General features: G+C 42.3%; 1 protein-coding gene across 1 annotated transcript in view; it reads right to left on the reverse strand.

Moving 5' to 3' along the window:
* Positions 1-22,827, reverse strand: part of LRBA (LPS responsive beige-like anchor protein) — a 749,089-nt gene that overhangs the window by 457,828 nt on the left and 268,434 nt on the right. The window contains exon 34 of the mRNA XM_077279308.1: positions 14,959-15,023. Coding sequence (XP_077135423.1) covers positions 14,959-15,023 — 65 coding nt within the window. The remainder of the gene's footprint in view (positions 1-14,958; positions 15,024-22,827) is intronic.

Below are 22,827 nucleotides of genomic sequence, written 5' to 3' on the forward strand. Positions count from 1 at the left end.
AGAAATGTAATATAGTTTTTGATTCACTATGTCGCTCACCCCATTTGCAAGGCATTGCATTATCTTCGGTATCCATGTTATGACCACTCAGTGATAGCTAGTTGCTTGTAGTTGTAACCATGTATACCATTGGTGGTATTTGCTAATATTATTATTACAGTTACTTCATGCTGGGATAGGATCTTGGAGATGGGAATACACCTTTAAGTTCTGCAACCCATTCGCATTGCATAATAATCGTGAACGACTAGTCTTAAAGTTAGCCTAGGAGCATCGGAGGGTATAAATGCAACCTTAGTGCCTTGCACAAGGGGCACATGCCCTAATATTTTGGTTAGGGTTAACAATAAGAAGATTGAATTGTACATAGTTCTACAGATCACAAATACAATGAACACTAGTAACAGTGCATGACTGATAGAATTGACCAATTTGGCATGCGGTGTCTCCAGCCTTCTGGACGGAACAAGAACAACTGAAGCAGAGTATGAATATAGTTGAGAATAGGGTAAGTGTAGGAGGACACTCATGTGTTTTAAGAACCTATTTAAGAGTTGACAATGTTGCTCAGACTATACCTATATTATGTAAGAAGTTCACATCCTGAGAAATGCTCCAGATACTGTGATGCAGTGACTCATGCTGCAGCTAGGGGGCGCTGTGTGTGCTCCTCGGGATACGCATGGAGGCGTAACTGTAATGGTGATGATGAGATAGTGACTGGCATGATTGTAAATGGCCGGTATGTGTTGCAGAGGGAGTCTGCGCTGTAAGGCTGCCGTCACACTAGCAGTATTTGGTCAGTATTTTACCTCAGTATTTCTAAGCCAAAACATGGAGTGGGTGATAAATGCAGAAGTGGTGCATACGATTCTATTATACTTTTCCTCTATTTGTTCCACTCCTGGTTTTGGCTTACAAATACTGATGTAAAATACTGACCAAATACTGCTAGTGTGACGGCAGCCTAAGCCTGAAGTAATGTTGTTGTTCTGGGACCTGTAGTCCCACAAGCATTTGTATAGTTTGTAAAGGGAGGCTTGCAGGGTTAGCTGGAGAGCTGGGCGGGTCTGGCTAACCACACTCACCTCCCATCTATGGGGGTGGTTACAGGTACATAATGTGACCATGGTGTAGTCACATGGTCTCTGTGGTAGCGTCTGTGTAGGCCCGGGACGGCTTGTGTGTTGGGAGGTCCTGTGCGTGGACCAGATCCCTGAATAGCGCACTGAGAGGCCCGTGTTGGAAGTCCTGGGAGTAGGACTTACTGAAGAGCACATGGGAAGAGCGTGTATGCAGATTCTGTGATGGCACTGCACTGGGGGAGCTACAGCCCATCTGAGGATCTGGACTGTCAGGTGGCCTAGTGAGCAACGCATTGTCTGGGATGGTGATCCCAGTTCGGCAGTTTCCCTGAGAGAGAGAGTACTGACAGGAGTCAGCGTGTGGAGCAAAAGCTCCTGGAAGGTAATCCAGACTATGGGGAACTGTGTGCACTAACAGAGGGTGAGTAATGAACTGTGCGGTCTCCCACGGTAACTGGACGAAATAAGGTCCAACGTGTTTAGAGACTGCGAACCAATGTAGTGTGCACTATGAGTAGAGACATTGATATGGCGTACGGACACCCCCGGGAACTAGTCAAGGAGGGCTGGCGGGTGTAGTGTCTGAACTATGAGTTAAAGCCATATGTGAAGTAACTACCGTATTTTTCGCTTTGTAAGACACTCCGGATTATAAGACGCACCCCAAATTTTGAGGAGAAAAATAGGAAAAAACTTTTTTTTAATAAATTGGTGGGGCGTCTTATAATCCATGCGTCTTATTACTTACCAGGGGTTGTGGCTGTGGTGGATCAGGGTCCCAGGGTCGTTGCTGGAGGCAGGAGTGGAGCATTGTTGCAGGCTGGGATGAGGGGGTCTGCAGGGGGCTCCTGTGCTGCAGGCTGGGATGAGGGGTCTGCAGGGGGGCTCCTGTGCTGCAAGTTGGGATGAGGGGTCTGCAGGGGGCTCCTGTGCTGAAGGGCTGTCTCCGATGCTGCAGGGCTGTCTCCGGTGCTGCGGGGGGCTCTGGCAACATTTTGTGAAAGGCCAGAGCCCCCGGCAGTTCGTCCATGCGTTCCTGTATGACTGACTCCGGGAAAATGGCCGCCGGAATCTCGAGAGATGAGATCTCAGCGCTGAAATCTCATCTCCCGAGATTCCGGCGGCCATTTTCCCGGAGTCAGTCATACTGGAACTAACTCCGGGAAAATGGCCACCGGAATCTCGAGAGATGAGATCTCAGTGCTGAAATCTCATCTCCCGAGATTCCGGCGGCCAATTTCCCGGAATTAGTCATACTGGAATGCATGCACGAACTGCCGGGGGGCTCTGGTCTTTCACAAAATGTCGCCAGAGCCCCCCGCAGCACCGGAGCCTCCAGCATCACCCGGGGCAGCAGCGGACAACCCCGGCAGCAGACGACAGCGGCGGCGGGCGGTAGCGGCGGCGGACACCCCCTCATCCCAGCCTGTAATGGTAAGCGGTATATCCGCTTTGTTAGACGCACCCACATTTCCCCCCAAAATTTGGAAAAATAAAGTGCGTCTTACAAAGCGTAAAATACGGTAAGTTAAAGCTGCAACTTAATGTCATCTGTTGGTGCCAAATGTGTTCCATGAAGTGTAATGGACTGTGCATGATTTATGATGCCATAATAAACCGCAGACTGTTTAACAGAGAAAAACGTGCCTGTGTGACAGAATCCCGTTGCTAAGAGTGTCCCCCAACACATACAGTAAGCGCTATCTCACAACACATATACAGGATCTGTATACAGACCCCCACAGATCCTTTGATTGTCAATGTTGTCTTTTCAAAACACACTATTACACCTGACACTTTTTTTTTTTTTTTTGCAGTATAGATCAGCACACCATCATGTGCCTTTCTTTACTACAAAAAAAAAAAAAAAAAAAAAACATGATAGTTTAAGTGTACAGCATAATTTACAAAGTTGATACTGCTACAATGTTACGTCTATGGCAAACAGTTATATTCATCTCAGATCTTTCGGTTGTATACCTCAAGATTACAGTATATCCCAACTTATATACATCAAAAAGAATAGCACTGAATAACCATGAATTTGTTAATTATAGACACACTACCAGTTGATAACAGTCCTTCTTTGTATAAACATACTTCACATTATCTATACTAATGAATAATCTGAAGCACCAAGTCCATAAATAAGGTCAAAAAAGGAAACTCCGGCATAATAGGAAAAAACAACAGAACAGGCCAAGGCAGTGTAACTGAACACTCTAGTTACTGTCTTCTGACCTCTGGGATCAAGTCATATAGAACATGTCTGTTACCAAACTTTAGGAACCAGTAAGAAGGTAAGAATTACAATTTGTTTTACAAGCCAAGAGGTTAAGCTCCTTAAAAAGGGAGAATATTAATGGTTACACAGTCACCTTTAATCTTTCACAGTCTAAAGAACCAAAAATTAGTTATTGTACGTATGACGGTACTATTACATTTAAAGGGCTTAAAAAAAAAAAAACTCTGCAAACTGAAGGGATGCTTTTAATAGAATCAAAGAATGTTGGAGTTGGAAGGCACATCAAGGGTCATCGTGTCCAACCCCCTGCTCACTGCAGGATTCCCTAAACCATCTCAGACAGATGTCTGTCCAGCTGATGTTTGAAGACTTCCATTGAAGGAGAACTCGCCACCTCTCGTGGCAACCTGTTCCACTCATTGATCACCCTTCACTGCCAAAAAGTGTTTTTTTAATATCTAATCTGTATTTTCTCCCTTTCAGTTTCATTCCATTGCTTCTCATGTTTCCATGTGCAAATGAGAATAATTATTATTCCTCTACACTGACATCCCTTCAGATATTTGTAGACTGCTATTAAGTCTCCTCTTAGCCTTTTTTTTTTTTTTTTTGCAAGCTAAGGCTACTTTCACACTTGCGTTTTTTGGTTTCCGTCGTTGTGCAGTGAAATGACGTATCGAGAGAGAGAGAGATCGAGAGAGAGATCGAGAGAGAGAGATCGAGAGAGAGAGATCGAGAGAGAGAGATCGAGAGAGAGAGATCGAGAGAGAGATCGAGAGAGATCGAGAGAGAGAGAGAGATCGAGAGAGAGAGATCGAGTGAGAGAGATCGAGTGAGAGAGATCGAGTGAGAGAGATCGAGTGAGAGAGATCGAGTGAGTCTTTTTCCGGATCTGAAAATCCTTCCGGGCATGCTCAGAGGGGAAAAACGGGATCAGTCGCTGGATTCCAGTGTGCGACGGATCCTGCGTCCATGGACTTCCATTCTAGTCAACGACGTATGCTGCAGGATCCGTCGCGACACGTTTTCGCGCCGCAGACAAAAAACGTTACATTGAACTTTTTTCCAGACGACGATCCGCCAAAACACGACGGATCCGTCGCACGACGGATGCGACGTGTGGCCATCCGTCGCTAATACAAGTCTATGGGGAAAAAAACAGATCGTGCGGGCACATTTGCAGGATCTATTTTTTTCCCCAAAACGACGCATTGCGACGGATCTGAAGAGACGGAAGTGTGAAAGAGGCCTTAACAATCCCAGATGCTTTAACCATTCCTCTTAGGACATACTTTGCAGTCCGCTCACTATCCTGGTAGCTCTTCTCTGAACTTGACCCAGGCTTCAATGTCTTTTTTTAAAATGTGGTGCCCAGAACTGGACACAGTATTCCAGATGAGGCCTGACTAAGGAGGAGTAGAGGGGTATGATTACTTGTGTGATATATGTGATATAGACTCTATGCTTCACTTAATACAACCTAGAATGGTGTTTGCCTCTTTTACTGCTGCATCACACTGTTGACTCATGTGCAGTATGATTTATTAGTATACCAAAGTCTTTCACACGTGCATTTGCTTAGTTCTATTCCTCCCATTCTATAGATGTCATTTTATTTTCTCTTGCCCAGATGCACAATCTTCCATTTCTCCTTGTTAAATACCATTTTATTAGTTACTGTCCATTGTTCAAGCTTATGTAGATCCTTCTGAATCCTTTCTCTGTCTCCTCTAGTGTAAAGGCTGAGTCACACATAACGATATCGTTGCAACGTCACACTTTTGGTGACGTAGCAACGATCCCGCTAACGATCTCGTTATGTGTGACAGCGACCAACGATCAGGTTCCTGCTGGGAGATCGTTGGTCGTTGGGGAATGATCAGGACCATTTTTTGGTCGCTGATCACCCGCTGTCATCGCTGGATCGGCGTGTGTGACGCCGATCCAGCGATGTGTTCACTTGTAACCAGGGTAAATATCGGGTTACTAAGCGCAGGGCCGCGCTTAGTAACCCGATATTTACCCTGGTTACCATTGTAAAAGTTAAAAAAAAAAAAAAAAAAAAAAAAACAGTACATACTCACATTCTGATGTCTGTCACGTCCCCCGGCGTCCACAGGGTTAATACTGCTTTCGGCAGGAGCGCTGCTAATGCACGCGCTGCTGCCGAGAGCTTCCCTGCACTGACTGTCAGCGCCGGCCGTAAAGCAGAGCACAGCGGTGACGTCACCGCTGTTACTGCCGGCGCTGACACACTCAGTGCAGGGAAGCTCTTACTAAGCGCGGCCCTGCACTTAGTAACCCGATGTTTACCCTGGTTACCCGGGTGCTGCAGGGGGACTTCAGCATCGTTGAAGACAGTTTCAACAATGCCGAAGTCGTTCCCCTGATCGTTGGTCGCTGGAGAGAGCTGTCTGTGTGACAGCTCCCCAGCGACCACACAACGACTTACCAACGATCACGGCCAGGTCGTATCACTGGTCGTGATCGTTGGTAAGTCGTTCAGTGTAACGGCACCTTTAGCTATCCCTCCTATCTATGCATCGTCTGCAATTTTTTTTTTGTCTACCTGCAGTGCCTTATCTAGATGATTTATAAAAATGTTGAACAACACTGTGGCCAGGAGAGAGCCTTGTGGTACCCCACATGAAACACTTTTCCAATTTGATATGCAACCATTTCTTATCACTCTTTGAATACGATCACTGAGCTAGTTATGAATCACTCTAAGCGAAGCCTTGTCAATCACATACTTAGTAATTTTTTCAATAAGGATAGTATGAGATACTTTATCAAATGCTTTGCTGAAGTCGGGCTAAACTATATCTACCAAATTTCCCTGATCTACCCAGTCAGTGATTCCATCATGGCTCTGGTTAATTACTGTATTGTAATCCAAGTACTTACATACATGCTGTTTAATAATTTGTTCTAAGATCTTTCCAAGTATAGAAGAAAGACTCACTGGTCTGTAATTTCCTGGCTCAGCCTTCTTTCCTTTTTGAAGATGGGCAAATATTGTCCCTTCCTCAAATCTTCTGGGACTTCCCCCTATTTTCCAGGATTTTTCAAAGATTCTGGCTAGTGGTTCTGCAATTTCCTCTGCTAACTCTTTCAGTACCCTAGGATGTAATTCATCTGGACCAGGAGCTTTTAAATTCATTTAAATTAGCTAAGCTTTCTCTCACTATCTCTATGTTTATGGACAGAGTGGATTATTTTATTCCTTCGATGGCACCATGAAGATCAGTTGATGTTGCATTTGCTTTCTTAGAGAACACGGATACAAAATAGGAATTTAAAAATTCGGCATTCTCAAAATCATTTTCGACCACTTTACCCTGTTACGACAAATATAAAAAATAGCCCAAGGCGCTGCACTTAATCTCGGATCTTTGCTGCAAATAAAAAGAAAATACCACCCTTTTTGTCCAGTTTTGGATTAATGTGTGTAAGAGATTAATATTTGCGCTAAAAAGACCGGATATAGCAAAAAGAATTCATTAGTAGTGGGGCGCCGTCCCGGCCTGTATCAAAATACAGCGTGCAGGCAGTATCGGTGTAGAACTGGCATACAGCCAGCAAGATGCAGAGGGCTGCAGGACCTTGTATGGTGTCACGGTCACGTGATTATTCATGTGACTGGCTATGGAGCTCCCGAAGGACCATAAACCAACGCGTTTCGGAATACGCAGATTCCTTCGTCAGGGATGGTCCGATGGGCGTTATGGGTTCTTATATATCACCCCTAGCGCTAAATTTGATAAATTCCAGGCCTTCATAGGAATTAAAACCTTCATGAGGAAATTGGCTATTAAAAAAACATTATATTTAGAAAAAATTAATGACGAATCACCCTGAAGGCTCAATAGAAGTTACTGACCGATATAAACACACTTCTTTAAAAAAAGAAATCTAAAATTCACCCGGTCCAAGAATACTCAGAAGCCTTTGAGGCCTTCCAGAAAAATGAGGTCCATCATGAGAAATATTAGCAATAAAAGATGTGGTAAATATAGTCAGTCTAATGATAAGCGTAAAGCCATCCGACAACTTCAAGACAACAGAGCAATCACTGTCAGACCCGCTGATAAAGGAAGAGGTATAGTTATTTTAAACACTGTGGATTACGATAAAGAGGTTTCACGCCTACTGGGAGACAAACGGACACATAAGATATTAGTGGAAGATCCATCAGATGGCCATCTTAAAGATATGCAACATCTAATAAAAGGGGACTTCAGAAAGGTTATTTAAATAAACATGAGTTTAATTTTATCAACACCACCTATCCTAGAGTCCCATACTTCTAGTATTTACCTAAAGTCCACAAAGATCCACTCCATCCACCTATAGTGGACCTATAGTTTCAGGAATAGGAAGACTTAAGGCCCCGTCACACATAGCGATTTACCAACGATCACGACCAGCGATACGACCTGGCCGTGATCGTTGGTAAGTCGCTGTGTGGTCGCTGGGGAGCTGTCACACAGACAGCTCTCTCCAGCGACCAACGATCAGGGGAACAACTTCACCATCGTTGAAACGGTCTTCAACGATGCCGAAGTCCCCCTGCAGCACCCGGGTAACCAGGGTAAACATCGGGTTACTAAGCGCAGGGCCGCGCTTAGTAACCCGATGTTTACCCTGGTTACCAAAAAAAACAAACAGTACATACTCACCATCTGATGTCCGTCAGGTCCCTTGCCGTCTGCTTCCTGCTCTGACTGAGTGCCGCCGTACAGTGAGAGCAGAGCGCAGCGGTGACGTCACTGCTGTGCTGTGCTCTCACTGTACGGCGGCACTCAGTCAGAGCAGGAAGCAGACGGCAAGGGACCTGATGGACATCAGATGGTGAGTATGTACTGTTTGTTTTTTTTTACATTTACGCTGGTAACCAGGGTAAACATCGGGTTACTAAGCGCGGCCCTGCGCTTAGTAACCCGATGTTTACCCTGGTTACCAGTGAAGACATCGCTGGATCGGTGTCACACACACCGATTCAGCGATGTCAGCGGGACCTCAACGACCAAAAAAAGGTCCAGGCCATTCCGACACGACCAGCGATCTCACAGCAGGGGCCTGATCGCTGGTACATGTCACACATAGCGAGATCGCTACTGAGGTCGCTGTTGCGTCACAAAACTTGTAACTCAGCAGCGATCTCGCTATGTGTGACGGGGCCTTTACAGCCAACTATCTAAGTTAGCAGACTGTCATCTACAAAAATTGCGTCCTGAACTCCCGTCCTATCTGAAAGATAGTTCCCATATTTTACAAATTTTACAAACCATTCAATGGGAAGACCACTATATTATGTGAACTCTGGACATCACCTCCTTATACACTAATATTCAGCATGAAAAGGGCTGCGAAGCAGTCAATCACTTCATGTCTAAGAATGGCACTACACCAAGTGACCAGATCGCTTTTATTTTAGAGTGTATTCATTTTATATTAACCCACAATTATGGACTACTACTCCCAGCAGTGGGGCACCGCCATGGGTACTAGGTTCGCCCCCAGTTATGCTAATTTATATGTAGGCAAGTGGGAGGATGAAACCATCTACATTCATGATGCACTACGGGCGAACCTGGTCTTTTGGAGGCGTTTTATTGATGACATTGTTTTTATTTGGTCTGGTGGTCCTATTTTATTGTTGGATTTTATTTATGAACTAGCTGTACTACCCGGCTTCGCCCGGGTTAATGACTGCTGTTAGCAAAATAGAATGTGTTAACAAAAATTTATTCTGCACGCAAAAAACACAAAACAAATAGATAGAAATGTAATTATTAAAAGGCAAAAACTAAGCTAATAGAAGCATTTCACAACATATATTAGCTTTGTTATACTGAGAATGTCTTTGTTGCCTATATTAACCAATCAGAGATCAGATTAATTAACTGTAGCAAAATAGAAGCTGAGCTGTGATTGGTTGCTATTGGCAGCCTGATAAATCCCCAGCCAACAGGAAGCCCACCCCCTGGCAGTATATATTAGCTCACACATACACATAATAGACTGGTCATGTGACTGACAGCTGCCGGATTTCTATATGGTACATTTGTTGCTCTTGTAGTTTGTCTGCTTATTAATCAGATTTTTATTTTTGAAGGATAATACCAGACTTGTGTGTGTTTTAGGGCGAGTTTCGTGTGTCAAGTTGTGTGTGTTGAGTTGCGTGTGGCAACATGCATGTAGCGACTTTTGTGAGATGAGTTTTGTGTGGCGACATGCGTGTAGCAACTTTTTGTGTGTCGAGTTGCATGTGACAGGTTAGTGTAGCAAGTTGTGTGCAGCAAGTTTTGCGCATGGCGAGTTTTGCGCGTGGCGAGTTTTATGTGTGGTGCCTTTTGAGTATGTGCAAGTTTTGTGTGAGGCAACTTTTGCATGTGTTGCAACTTTTGTGCATGTGGCAATTTTTCTGCGTGTGCAAGTTTTGCGTGTGGCGAGTTTTCCATGAGGTGAGTTTTGCACGTGTGGCGAGTTTTGCATGTGGAGAGTTTTGCGCGTGGCGAGTTTTGAGTGGCGACTTTTGTGTTTCGACTTTTATGTGGCGAGGTTGGTGTATGTGTGGTGAAATGTGCGCTGAGGGTGATATATGTGTTCGAGCACGTGGTAGTGTGTGGCGCATTTTGTGTGTGTGTTCATATCCCCGTGGTGGTGTGGTGATTATCCCATGTCGGGGCCCCACCTTAGCAACTGTACAGTATATACTCTTTGGCGCCATCGCTCTCATTCTTTAAGTCCCCCTTGTTCACATCTGGCAGCTGTTAATTTGCCTCCAACACTTTTCCTTTCATTTTTTCCCCATTATGTAGATAGGGGCAAAATTGTTTGGTGAATTGGAACACGCGGGGTTAAAATTTCGCCTCACAACATAGCCTATGACGCTCTCGGGGTCCAGACGTGTGACTGTGCAAAATTTTGTGGCTGTATCTGCGATGGTTCAGATGCCAATCCCGGACATACACACACACACATACATACATACATACATACATACATACATACATACACACATACAGCTTTATATATTAGATTAAATAAAAATCATTATTTTTTAAACTTCACAGCCACCACCAAAGAAATTAGTTTTTTTAGACTTAAAGATTTTAATTGATGAAAAAGCAATTCATACTCACACGTACCATAAACCCACAGATTCTAAGGGTACCGTCACACAGTGGCATTTTTATCGCTACGACGGCACGATTCGTGACGTTCTAGCGATATAGTTACGATCTCGCAGTGTCTGACACGCAGCAGCGATCAGGGACCCTGCTGAGAATCGTACGTCGTAGCAGATCGTTTGAAACTTTCTTTCGTCGCTGGATCTCCCGCTGTCATCGCTGGATCGGTGTGTGTGACAGCGATCCAGCGATGCGTTCGCTTGTAACCAGGGTAAACATTGGGTTACTAAGCGCAGGGCCGCGCTTAGTAACCCGATGTTTACCGTGGTTACCAGCGTAAAAGTAAAAAAAAAAAAACGTACATACTCACCATCTGATGTCCGTCAGGTCCCTTGCCGTCTGCTTCCTGCTCTGACTGCCGGCCGGAAAGTGAGAGCAGATCACAGCGGTGACGTCACCGCTGCACTCTGCTCTCACTGTACGGCGGCACTCAGTCAGAGCAGGAAGCAGACAGCAAGGGACCTGACGGACATCAGATGGTGAGTATGTACGGTTATTTTTTTTTTACTTTTACGCTGGTAACCACGGTAAACATCGGGTTACTAAGCGCGGCCCTGCGCTTAGTAACCCGATGTTTACCCTGGTTACCAGCGAACCTCGGCATCGTTGGTCGCTGGAGAGCGGTCTGTGTGACAGCTCCCCAGCGACCATACAACGACTTACCAACGATCACGGCCAGGTCGTATCGCTGGTCGTGATCGTTGGTAAATCGTTATGTGAGACGGTACCCTAATAATTACATTTCTTTGGACAGCAGCCACCTCCCAAGCTGGCTCGTAAACGTTCCTAAGAGCCAACTTATAAGAGCCCACAGAAACTGTTCAAGAGCAAGACTTTGATGTAGAAGCTGACACCCTAATTTAACGATTTCATAATAAAGGATATGATAAGGAGTTACTTACACAAACAAAACAGTTAGTGGAAAAATTGCATCGAGAAACTTTATTGCAGCACAAAGAAAAAAATAGCAAGAATATTAATTACTTGAAAAATGACGAAGTTCCAATCATAACCCAATATAATGTCAATAGTAGAATTTTAAAACAAAATTGTATCCAAGCACTGGAGCATCTTAAAGGAAGGAAAGGTTATTGGTGGAGTATTAGCAGAATGTCCTAGATTTGTTTATAGGAAGGCACATAATTTGGGTAACATAATAGCCCCCACGATCTCTAAACCACTGAATATAAGGGCCTCTCATTCACAACAGCCTCCCTCTGGTTTCTTTCCATGTAGAAAGTGCCTACCATGTAAAAAAAAAATAATATTGTGAACCAGTCAATAGAAGTCAATATCAAAGACTTCATTACTTTTACCACCCCGGGGGTGATTTATGGCCTAACATGCCCTTGTGGTAAATTGTATATAGGGCAAACTTTTCGCCAATGAGCACAAGAATTGAGGAACATCTACGTAATATCAGTAACAAATTTACAGGCCATCCTCTATCCCAACATTTTTTAAGAGCATCATGGTGGTTCACCTAAGGGCATCAAAGTAACTGGAATCAAAATTGTTAAAAAAAAAAGTTGGAGAGGCAATTTTATCCACCAGATGTCTCAGGAAGAAAGTAGGTGGATTTTTCAAATGAACACTAATACCCAATGGTCTAAATAGTGAGAATGAATTATTTGGTTTTAATATATAATGCAGGATCATATATAAGTGCCCATAACGCCCATCGGACCATCCCTGATGAAGGAATCGGCGTATTCCGAAACGCGTTGGTTTGTGGTCCTTCGGGCGCTCCATAGCCAGTCAGGAGCAGCCCTCTGTATGCCGGTTCTACACTGATGACTTCCCCTGACGAAGCTGTGCCTACAGCGATACGCGTGGGGCTCTTACCTCACCCCTTGGCGTGTCTCCTATCTTCTCTAAGCATCTCTACCCATGGTATAGGATTCCTTAGCACCGGTGCTTTGCCTTTGGCAATTTTCTTTAGAAATTATTTTCCCATGCTTTGCTTTGAGCTTGTGAATCTATTGCTTTTTACCTTGCAGCATATTCCACAGATTACTGTGGGCAGGCTCGGTTCACACTTGGTTGGGACTTTGGGCGTATAGCCCAAGTCAATATCATGAGAGAACTATTGGTACTATTATTGTTGGGGTGTTGAGCATGCTAAGATAATACTGCAGTTTACTATATCTATTATATGGGGTTATATCAACATATACATATGACTACAGGTTAATGTGTGTTATTATTTTGGTTCTTTTCTTATATTTGTAATATTAAGCCTGTATATCATTCTGTTATTGGGGTTATTGTAACTATAGATAGGAGACACTGTATATTGGTACATTATTGTTATTTGATCAAGCACTTTATATGTTAATTATGCTGTTCCATATACATTATATATAGGGGTGATGATCATTTGGTCCTGTATTCAGGCCTTGTTTTAAGTGGTTTTATTATGTGTTTGTCTTTTTTGAGGTGCAATTAAAGTATGATATATTTTTTGTAAATTCTATGGGTGTGCATACCATTATTGGTCCAGTCTTTTCTCTCTTGTGGTTCTATTATTCATTACAGACCAGGTTTTTGCACCCTGTTTTCATGACCTATACAGGGGTGCACCCCTTATATATATATAATTATAGGTTCTACACCGATACTGCCTACACGTGGTATCTTCATACAAACTAACAGGGGCGGCTGTCACCGGGCGGGACGGCGCCTCACTACTAAGGAATTATTTTTGCTCTGTGGAACTGTGTGGTGAAAAAGCCATATCGCATTAATCAACTACGCACAAGCAACTACATCTGCATATCACAAGGCCCTTCTCTCTTCAGGACCATTCATCCCCGCGCTATCCTCTCATGCAAAGGTAATTCAACATTTATTTTTGTGGTGGTGTATAGACTTTGCCAATTTGTATATCCCACTCATTTGTATACTTTTTGGGTACTTTTGCAATATCCGGTCTTTTAGCGCAAATATAAATCTTTTACACAATTTAACCTTTTATCCTGTAAAAATACTAATGATATCCCTCCATGTACGTTTACCCATTTTTACCACTGTGTATCTAGTAAAGTTGCTCCATTCGTTCCATTATTTGATCAACTTATTGCTGAGGCCTTTGATTGGCTGCAAAGTTCAAGTGACTGGATCTGTGCTTCATCAGAAAAAGCTCCGATGATGCACCAGACATCAATTCGTTGCAAACAATCACAGGTCAGTGCAGTTAGGTGACCATGGGCAGTCCCTTGACATAACTGGTTCTTCAGGCCACTAGATGGGACGGAGGGAGAAAATTCCCTAATATTGTTTCATTTTATTTTAAATCTTTAGTTTTAAGTGGAGTCAATCTATCAAAAATTGGAAACTTGAACTATGCTCAGCAAGTCTCAACGACTGAGTTATGCTGGTAATATACAATGCAGCGCCAGATAAATTTTACTATTTACCACATGTTTTAAATGACAATACCTTTACAGTTCTGTAAAAAAGAAAAACAAAAAAAAACAAAAGACCAGTTACCTGATCTCCCATTCTAGTGGTCGCCTTAATGAGTATGAAAAGGAACCTTTAAAGTGTAAAGCCAATTGCATCATCACAAAAGAGTAAAAGCTGCAAAACAGTGCAAAATAATTCTTAAATTTCACAGGATCACGTACATCTCCCAATGACAATTGACGTAAGAGTGCCAAATGTCGAATAATTGGAATTACACTTCATTTACTGCACATTGATGAAGTCAGAAGACACGCTGATTTGATGATTTTTGGTTTATCTTTTGGGTGAGAAGGTGCCATTGGGGGGGGGGGGGGGAAGCATTCAGGGATCTCTTCATAATAACGTTCAACTTCATACAAACTGCATTAAAATCCACATGGAGCCTGTATGAAGAATCTAGCCAACACGCTTCAGAATCATCAGTCTTACTTGTGGGTTAGGCAGTAAGCTATTATGCCCGATGCAGTCTGAAACACGTCAGCTAGACTACGCACGGCCTCCATGTGGATTTTCATTTGGTATAAATAGAGGTGTAAAGCTCCATGAATGATTTAATATCTATTTAGTTTTTTTAGTTAGCCGTCACCCTGTCCCGGGGTCTCCATGCATGGGATGGACAATCGTCAATGAAAGGGGAGCTGATATTTGTCTTCTTTGTTCTACCGATAACCCATCTCACACAGAACTATGTTCTTTTTTTTATTAATTTCACCTTTACTTTTCCCAGATTTAACCAATGTGGCATTACAAATAAATGTGAGCGTTTCTAAAGCTCTACTACACTCAACTTGTGACTTACTTTTTTTTTTTTTTTTTTTTTTAGACAATTCACATGAATTCAACGAATGAGGATACAAGATTAAAAAAAAAAAGTGAAAAGAACAGCGACTTCAAGTGATGTGTCACAAACCCTGCGGATGCACACATACTGGATGCCAACAATTAGAATAGATCACATTACCTTCCCTCATTAACCAACTCAATGAAAGCAAGCCCAGCGTTCTTCTGAATAGAGTTCTGCCATTCCTAAAATATAAAAACAGGTAAAAACAGATGAAAACAACTGTTTCAACCCAAAAGAGCTTCTTATTCTATTTATCACAGAAAAAGAATAATGAAAAGCAAATTGCTAAAGTTTCCATGTCTCAAGAACAGAACCAAACAAGAGAAAAGAGGATGTGTTATACGGACAAAACCACAAAGAACGCACTATACAACATACAAAATAAATACAAAAGAAGTACGTTTTATTAGAAACATAAAACAAAACATTTAGAAACCATTAAAGAGAGCACATGAACTCCAATGATAAATAATGGATCTGCACCCTCATAAGTTCCCTGCCATTGGCACCCTTCCCTCCCAGAAAAACATATGCAATAACAAAACATGTGCCCTCCTAAAAAAATATAAATAAGATAGAAAAAAAAAAGCATACAAGTATGCCAAGGAAAAGCAATATCCGTAAGGGAATGCAAAAAATATAACAAATACAGTCCAAAAAAACAACGTTTATATATGTATATATATACACCAGGTAAATTTGCCTGGAAGTACATTGAAGGGTTTTCGATGAACCCCTGTGTTCTTCCAAGCTAATTTGCACGCAGATTGCAAGACTGATTACTCAAACCTGGCATATCAGATTACCACAAAACAGGTTTCTTTTTTCATAATTGTACTAGGACCTATAAAGCCATACAAATAGATTCAATAATAAAAAAGTCCTGACAGGTTTGCTTTAGAATAATCAGAAAACATTTACTGTTGCTTTAACGTCTAATACACAAAAATATTGATTTTTCTTTTTTGAAAGCAATAGTGATGAGCGAGCATACTCGTTACTCAGGTTTCCAAGAGCATGCTTGGGTGGTCTGAATATTTTGTAGTGCTCGGAGATTTAGTTTTCGTCGCCACAGCTACATGATTTTTAGCTGATAGACAGCCTGAATATATGAGGGGATTCCTTAGCAAACAAGCATTCCTCACATGTATTCAGGCTGTCCAGCAGCCGCGAATCAAGCAGACAAGGCAACGAAAACTAAATGTACGAGCACTACAAAATTCTCGGAGACCACCCGAGCAATGATGGGCGCAAAGTGCAGAAGAGAGATTGTTGGCTTAACCAGTGAACTGAGGCACACATACAGTCCCCTTCATATTTATCACGGATCACATGCTAATACAGGGGAAGGAGGAAACGCTCTCCTGCATCTGGACCAAAGCAAAAGTGCAACCTCTGGCACTTTCAGGTTGAAACAAATCAAACCTAGCTATATTTGGTTGGACAACCCTGTTGAGTCTAGGAATAAAACAAAAAACAAAACAAAAAAGGCTTACAGGTAGCTCCAGCTTTCATTTAAGGTCCAGTACAACCTGTAGCATCTTATCTTTCTAAAACTGTATGTGTGAGTGTATAATATATATATATATATATATATATATATATATATATATATATATATATATATATATATATATATATATATATATATACATATACATACACACACACACACACACACACACACACACACACACACACTCACTCACGCGTTTCATGGCAAATAGCCAACAGGGTCGCAAGAAGCGTGTTGGGCAAAAAAGGCGCAAAATAACGGTCCATGAATTGAGGAAAATCAAGCGTGAAGCTGCCAAGATGCCATTTGCCACCAGTTTTGCCATATTTCAGAGCTGAAACGTTACTGGAGTAACAAAAAGCACAAGGTGTGCGATACTCAGGGACATGGCCAAGGTAAGGAAGGCTGAAAAACGACCACCTTTGAACAAGAAACATAAGATAAAACGTCAAGACTGGGCCAAGAAATATCTTAAGACTGAGTTTACAAAGGTTTTATGGACTGATGAAATGAGAGTGACTCTTGATGGGCCAGAGGCTGGATCAAGTAAAGGGCAGAGAGCTCCACTCCGACTCAGACGCCAGCAAGGTGGAGGTGGGGGTACTGGTATGGGCTGGTATCATCAAAGATGAACTTGTGGGACCTTTTCGGGTTGAGGATGGAGTGAAGCTCAACTCCCAGACATACTGCCAGTTTCTGGAAGACAACTTCTTCAAGCAGTGGTACAGGAAGAAGTCTGTATCGGTCAAGAAAAACAAGATTTTCATGCAGGACAATGCTCCATCACATGCCTCCAACTACTCCACAGCATGGCTGGCCAGTAAAGGTCTCAAAAAAAAAAAAAAAAAATGACATGGCCCCCTTGTTCACCTGATCTGAACCCCATAGAGAACCTGTGGTCCCTCAAAATGTGAGATCTACAGGGAGGGAAAACAGTACACCTCTCATAACAGTGTCTGGGAGGCTGTGGTGGCTGCTGCACGCAATGTTGATCGCAAACAGATCAAGCAACTGACAGACTCTATGGATGGAAAGCTGTTGAGTGTCATCATAAAGAAAGGTGGCTATCTTGGTCATTAGTTTCTTGGGGTTTTGTTTTTGCATGTCAGAAATGTTTATTTCTAAATTTTGTGCAGTTACATTGGTTTACCTGGTGAAAATAAACAAGTGAGATGGGAATATATTTGGTTTTTATTAAGTTGCCTAATAAATTCTTCACAGTAATAGTTACCTGCACAAACAGATATTCTCCTAAGATAGCTAAATCTAGAAAAAAAAAAAAAACACTCCAACATCCAAAAATATTAAGCTTTGATATTTGTGAGTCTTTTGGGTTGATTGAGAACATAGTTGTTGATCAATAATAAAAATAATCCTCTAAAATACAACTTGCCTAATAATTCTGCACTATGTATGTATGTATGTATGTATGTATGTATGTATGTATGTATGTATGTATGTATGTATGTATGTATATATATATATATATATATATATATATATATATATATATATATATATATATATATATATACATACATATACATACACACACATATACAGTTATATGAACAAGTTTGGGCACCCCTATTAATCTTAAGCTTAATGTTTAATAAAAATTGTTTGGTTTTTTTTTGCAACAGCTATTTCAGTTTCATATATCTAATAACTGTTGGATACAGTAATGTTTCTGCCTTGAAATGAGGTTTATTGTACTAACAGAAAATGTGCAATCTGCATTCAAACAAAATTTGACAGGTGCATAAGTATGGGCACCTCACCAGAAAAGTGACATTAATATTTAGTAGATCCTCCTTTAGCAAAAATAACAGCCTCTAGTCGCTTCCTGTAGCTTTTAATGAGTTCCTGGATCCTGGATGAAGGTATTTTTGACCATTCCTCTTTACAAAACAATTCCAGTTCAGTTAAGTTTGATGGTCGCCGAGCATGGACAGCCCTCTTCAAATGATCCCACAGATGTTCAATGATATTCAGGTCTGGGGAATGGGATGGCCATTCCAGAACAGTGTCATTGTATGCCTGAGTAGATTTGGAGCGGTGTTTTGGATCATTGTCTTGCTGAAAGATCCATCCCCTGCGTAACTTCAACTTTGTCACTGATTCATGAACATTATTGTCAAGAATCTGCTGATACTGAGAGGAATCCATGCGTCCCTCAACTTTAACAAGATTCCCGGTGCCGGCATTGGCCACACAGCCCCAAAGCATGATGGAACCTCCACCAAATTTTACTGTGGGTAGCAAGTATTTTTCTTGGAATGCTGTGTTTTTTTGCCGCCATGCATAACGCCTTTTTGTATGACCAAACAACTCAATCTTGGTTTCATCAGTCCACAGGACCTTCTTCCAAAAAGAAATTGGCTTCTCCAAATGTGCTTTTGCATACCTCAGCCGACTCTGTTTGTGGCGTGCTTGCAGAAACGGCTTCTTTCGCATCACTCTCCCATACAGCTTCTCCTTGTGCAAACTGCGTTGTATAGTTGACCGATGCACGGTGACACCATCTGCAGTAACTTGATGCTGCAGCTCTCTGGAGGTGGTCTGAGGATTGTCCTCGACTGATCTCACCATTCTTCTTCTCTGCCTTTCTGATGTTTTTCTTGGCCTGCCACTTCTGGCCTTAACAAGAACTGTACCTGTGTTCTTCCATTTCCTTACTATGTTCCTCACAGTGGAAATTGACAGGTTAAATCTCTGAGACAGCTTTTTGTACCCTTCCCCTGAACAACTATGTTGAATAATCTTTGTTTTCAGATCATTTGACAGTTGTTTTGAGGAGCCCATGATGCCACTCTTCAGAGGAGATTCAAACAGGAGAACAACTTGCAAGTGGCCACTTTAAGTAGCTTTTCTCATGATTGCATACACCTGGCTATGAAGTTCAAAGCTCAATGAGGTTACAAAACCAAAAAAAGTGCTTTAGTAAGTCAGTAAAAAGTAGGTAGGAGTATTTAAAACAAGAAAATGAAAAGGGTGCCCATACTTATGCACCTGTCAAATTTTGTTTGTATGCAGATTGCACATTTTCGGTTAGTACAATAAGCCTCATTTCAAGGCAGAAATATTACTGTGTCCAACAGTTATTAGATATATGAAACTGAAATAGCTGTTGCAAAAAAACAATTTTTATAAAACATTAAGCTTAAGATTAATAGGGGTGCCCAAACTTTTACATATAACTGTGTGTATATATATATATATATATATATATATATATATATATATATATATATATATATATATATATATATACACACACATATATACATATATATACACACACACACACATATATACATATACACACACAGCTCAAATAAATAAAGGGAACACTAAAATCCCACATCATAGATATCACTGAATTAAATATTCCAGTTGTAAATCTTTATTCATTACATAGTGGAATGTGTCGAGAATAATAAAACCTAAAAATTATCAACGTAAATCAGAACTAATATCCCACAGAGGTCTGGAGTTGGAATGATGTTCAAAATCAAAGCGGAAAAAGAAGTTACAGGCTGATCCAAATTCAGTGGAAATGCCTAAAGAAAAGGAAATGATGCTCAGTAGTGTGTGTGGCCTCCACGTGCCTGTATGACGGTCTCCAGAGGGATCTCCTCCCAGACCTGGGCTAAAGCATCAGCCAACTCCTGGACAGTCTGTGATGCAACGTTACGTTGGTGGATGGTGCGAAACATGGTGTCCAAGAGGTGTTCAATCGGATTCAGGTCTGGAGAACAGGCGGACCAGTCCATAGCTTCAATGCCTTCATCTTGCAGGAACTGCTGACGCACTCCAGCCACATGAGGTCTGGCTTTGTCCTGCATTAGGAGGAACCCAGGGCCAGCCGCATCAGCATATGGTCTCACAAGGGGTCTGAGGTTCTCATTTCAGTACCTAATGGCAGTCAGGCCACCTCTGGCGAGCACATGGAGGACTGTGCGGCCCTCCAAAGAAATGCCACCCCACACCATTACTGACTCACTGCCAAATTGGTCATGCTGAAGGATGTTGCAGGCAGCAGATCACTCTCCACGGCATCTCCAGACTGTCACATGTGCTCAGTGTGAATCTGCTTTAATCTGTGAAGAGCACAGGGTGCCAGTGGCAAATTTGCCAATCCTGGTGTTCTATGGCAAATACCAAGCGTCCTGCACGATGTTGGGCTGTGAGCATAACCCCCATCTGTGGACGTCGGGCACTCAGACCATCCTGATGGAGTCGGTTTCTAACAGTTTGTGCAGACACATGCACATTTGTGGCCCGTTGGAGGTCATTTTGCAGGGCTCTCGCAGTGCTCCTCCTGTTCCTCCTTGCAAAAAAACAGAGGTAGTGGTCCTACTGCTGGGTTGTTGACCTCCTACAGCTCCATCCATGTCTCCTGGTGTACTGGCCTGTCTTCTGTTAGCGACTCCAGCCTCAGGACACTATGCTGACAGACAGCAAACCTTCTTGCCACAGCTCACATTGATGTGTCATTCTGGATGAGCTGCACTACCTGAGCCACTTGTGTGGGTTGTATAGTCCATCTTATGCTACCACGAGTGTGAAAGCACAACCAACATTCAAAAGTGATCAAAACATCAGCCAGAAAGCATTGGTACTGAGATGTGGTGTGTGGTCCCCACTCGCAGAACCACTCCTTTATTGAGTGTGTCTTGATAATTGCCAATAATATCCATCTGTTGTATATTCCATTTGCACAACAGCATGTGAAACTGATTGCAAATAGTGTTGTTTCCTAAGTGGAAGGTTTGATTTCACAGAAGAGTGATTTACTTGGTGTTATATTCTGTTTAATTGTTCCCTTTATCTTTTGAGCAGTGTAATATGTATGTATGTATGTATGTATGTATGTATGTATGTATGTATGTATGTATGTATGTATGTATATATATATATATACACACACACACACACATACATATATATATATATATATATATATATATATATATAGTTTATATTTCATGCACACACATGCATACATGCAGAGGGGGAAATAAGTATTTGATCCCTTGCTGCTTTTGTAAGTTTGCCCACTGACAGACATGGTCAGTCTATAATTTTGAGGGTAGGTTAATTTTACCATTGAGAGACAGAATATCAAAAATAAAATCCAGAAAATCACATTGTCATTCAGAAATAAGTATTTGATTCCTCTGGGAAACAAGACTTAATACTTGGTGGCAAAATCCTTGCTGGCATGCAACATCAGTCAGATGTTTTTTGTAGTTGATGAGGTTTGAGCACGTCAGGAGGATTTTGGTCCACTCCTCTTTGCAGATCATCTCTAAATCATTAATATTTTGAGGCTGTTGCTTGGCAACTCAGCTTCAACTCCCTCCATAAGTTTTCTATGGGATTAAGGTCTGGAGACTGGCTAGGCCACTCCATAACCTTAATGTGCTTCTTTTAGAGCCACTCCTTTGTTGCCTTGGATGTATGTTTTGGGTCACTGTCTTGCTGGAAGACCCAGCCACAACCCATTTTTAAATGTCCTGGTGGAGAGAAGGATTTTGTCACTCAGGTTTTACAGTATATGGCTCCATCAATTTTCCCATTGATGCCGTGAAGAAGTTTTGTGCTCTTAGCAGAGAAACACTCCCAAAACAAAATGTTTCCACCTCCATGCTTGATAGTGGGGACGGTGTTATTTGGGTGATGGGCAGCATTTCTCTTCCTCCAAACACAGAAAGTTGAGTTAACGCCAAAGACATCAATTTTTGTCTCACCTGACCACAGCACCTTCTCCCAATCACTCACAGAATCATCCAGGTGTTCATCGGCAAACCTCAGACGGGCCTGCACATTTGTCTTCTTAAGCAGGGAGACCTTGCGGGCACTGCAGGATTTTAAAACTTTACGGAGTAATGTGTTACCAATGGTTTTCTTGGTGACTGTCGTCCCAGCTGCCATTAACAAGGTCCCCCGTGTAGTTTTAGGCTGATCTCTCATCTTCCACATGATCAAGGATACCCCACGAGGTGAGATTTTGCATGGTGCCCCAGATCGATGTCGATTGACAGTCATTTTGTATTTCTTTCATTTTCTTTCTATTGCACCAACAGTTGTCTCCTTCTCACCCAGCATCTTAATTATGGTTTTCTAGCCCATTCCAGCTTTATGCAGGTCTATGATCTTGTCCTTGACATCCTTAGAAAGCTCTTTGGTCTTGCCCATGTTGTAGAGGTTAGAGTCTAACTGATTAATTGAGTCTGTGGACAGGAGTCTTTTATAAAGGTGACTATGTAAGACAGCTGTCTTTAACCCCTTCCCGACATTTGACGTACTATCCCGTCGAGGTGGGGTGGGCCCGTATGACCGCCGACGGGATAGTACGTCATAGCCGATCGGCCGCGCTCACGGGGGGAGCGCGGCCGATCGCGGCCGGGTGTCGGCTGCATATCGCAGCTGACATCCGGCACTATGTGCCAGGAGCGGTCACG

Source organism: Ranitomeya variabilis, chromosome 1 (genome assembly GCF_051348905.1).
Source record: "Ranitomeya variabilis isolate aRanVar5 chromosome 1, aRanVar5.hap1, whole genome shotgun sequence".
NCBI lineage: Eukaryota > Metazoa > Chordata > Amphibia > Anura > Dendrobatidae > Ranitomeya > Ranitomeya variabilis.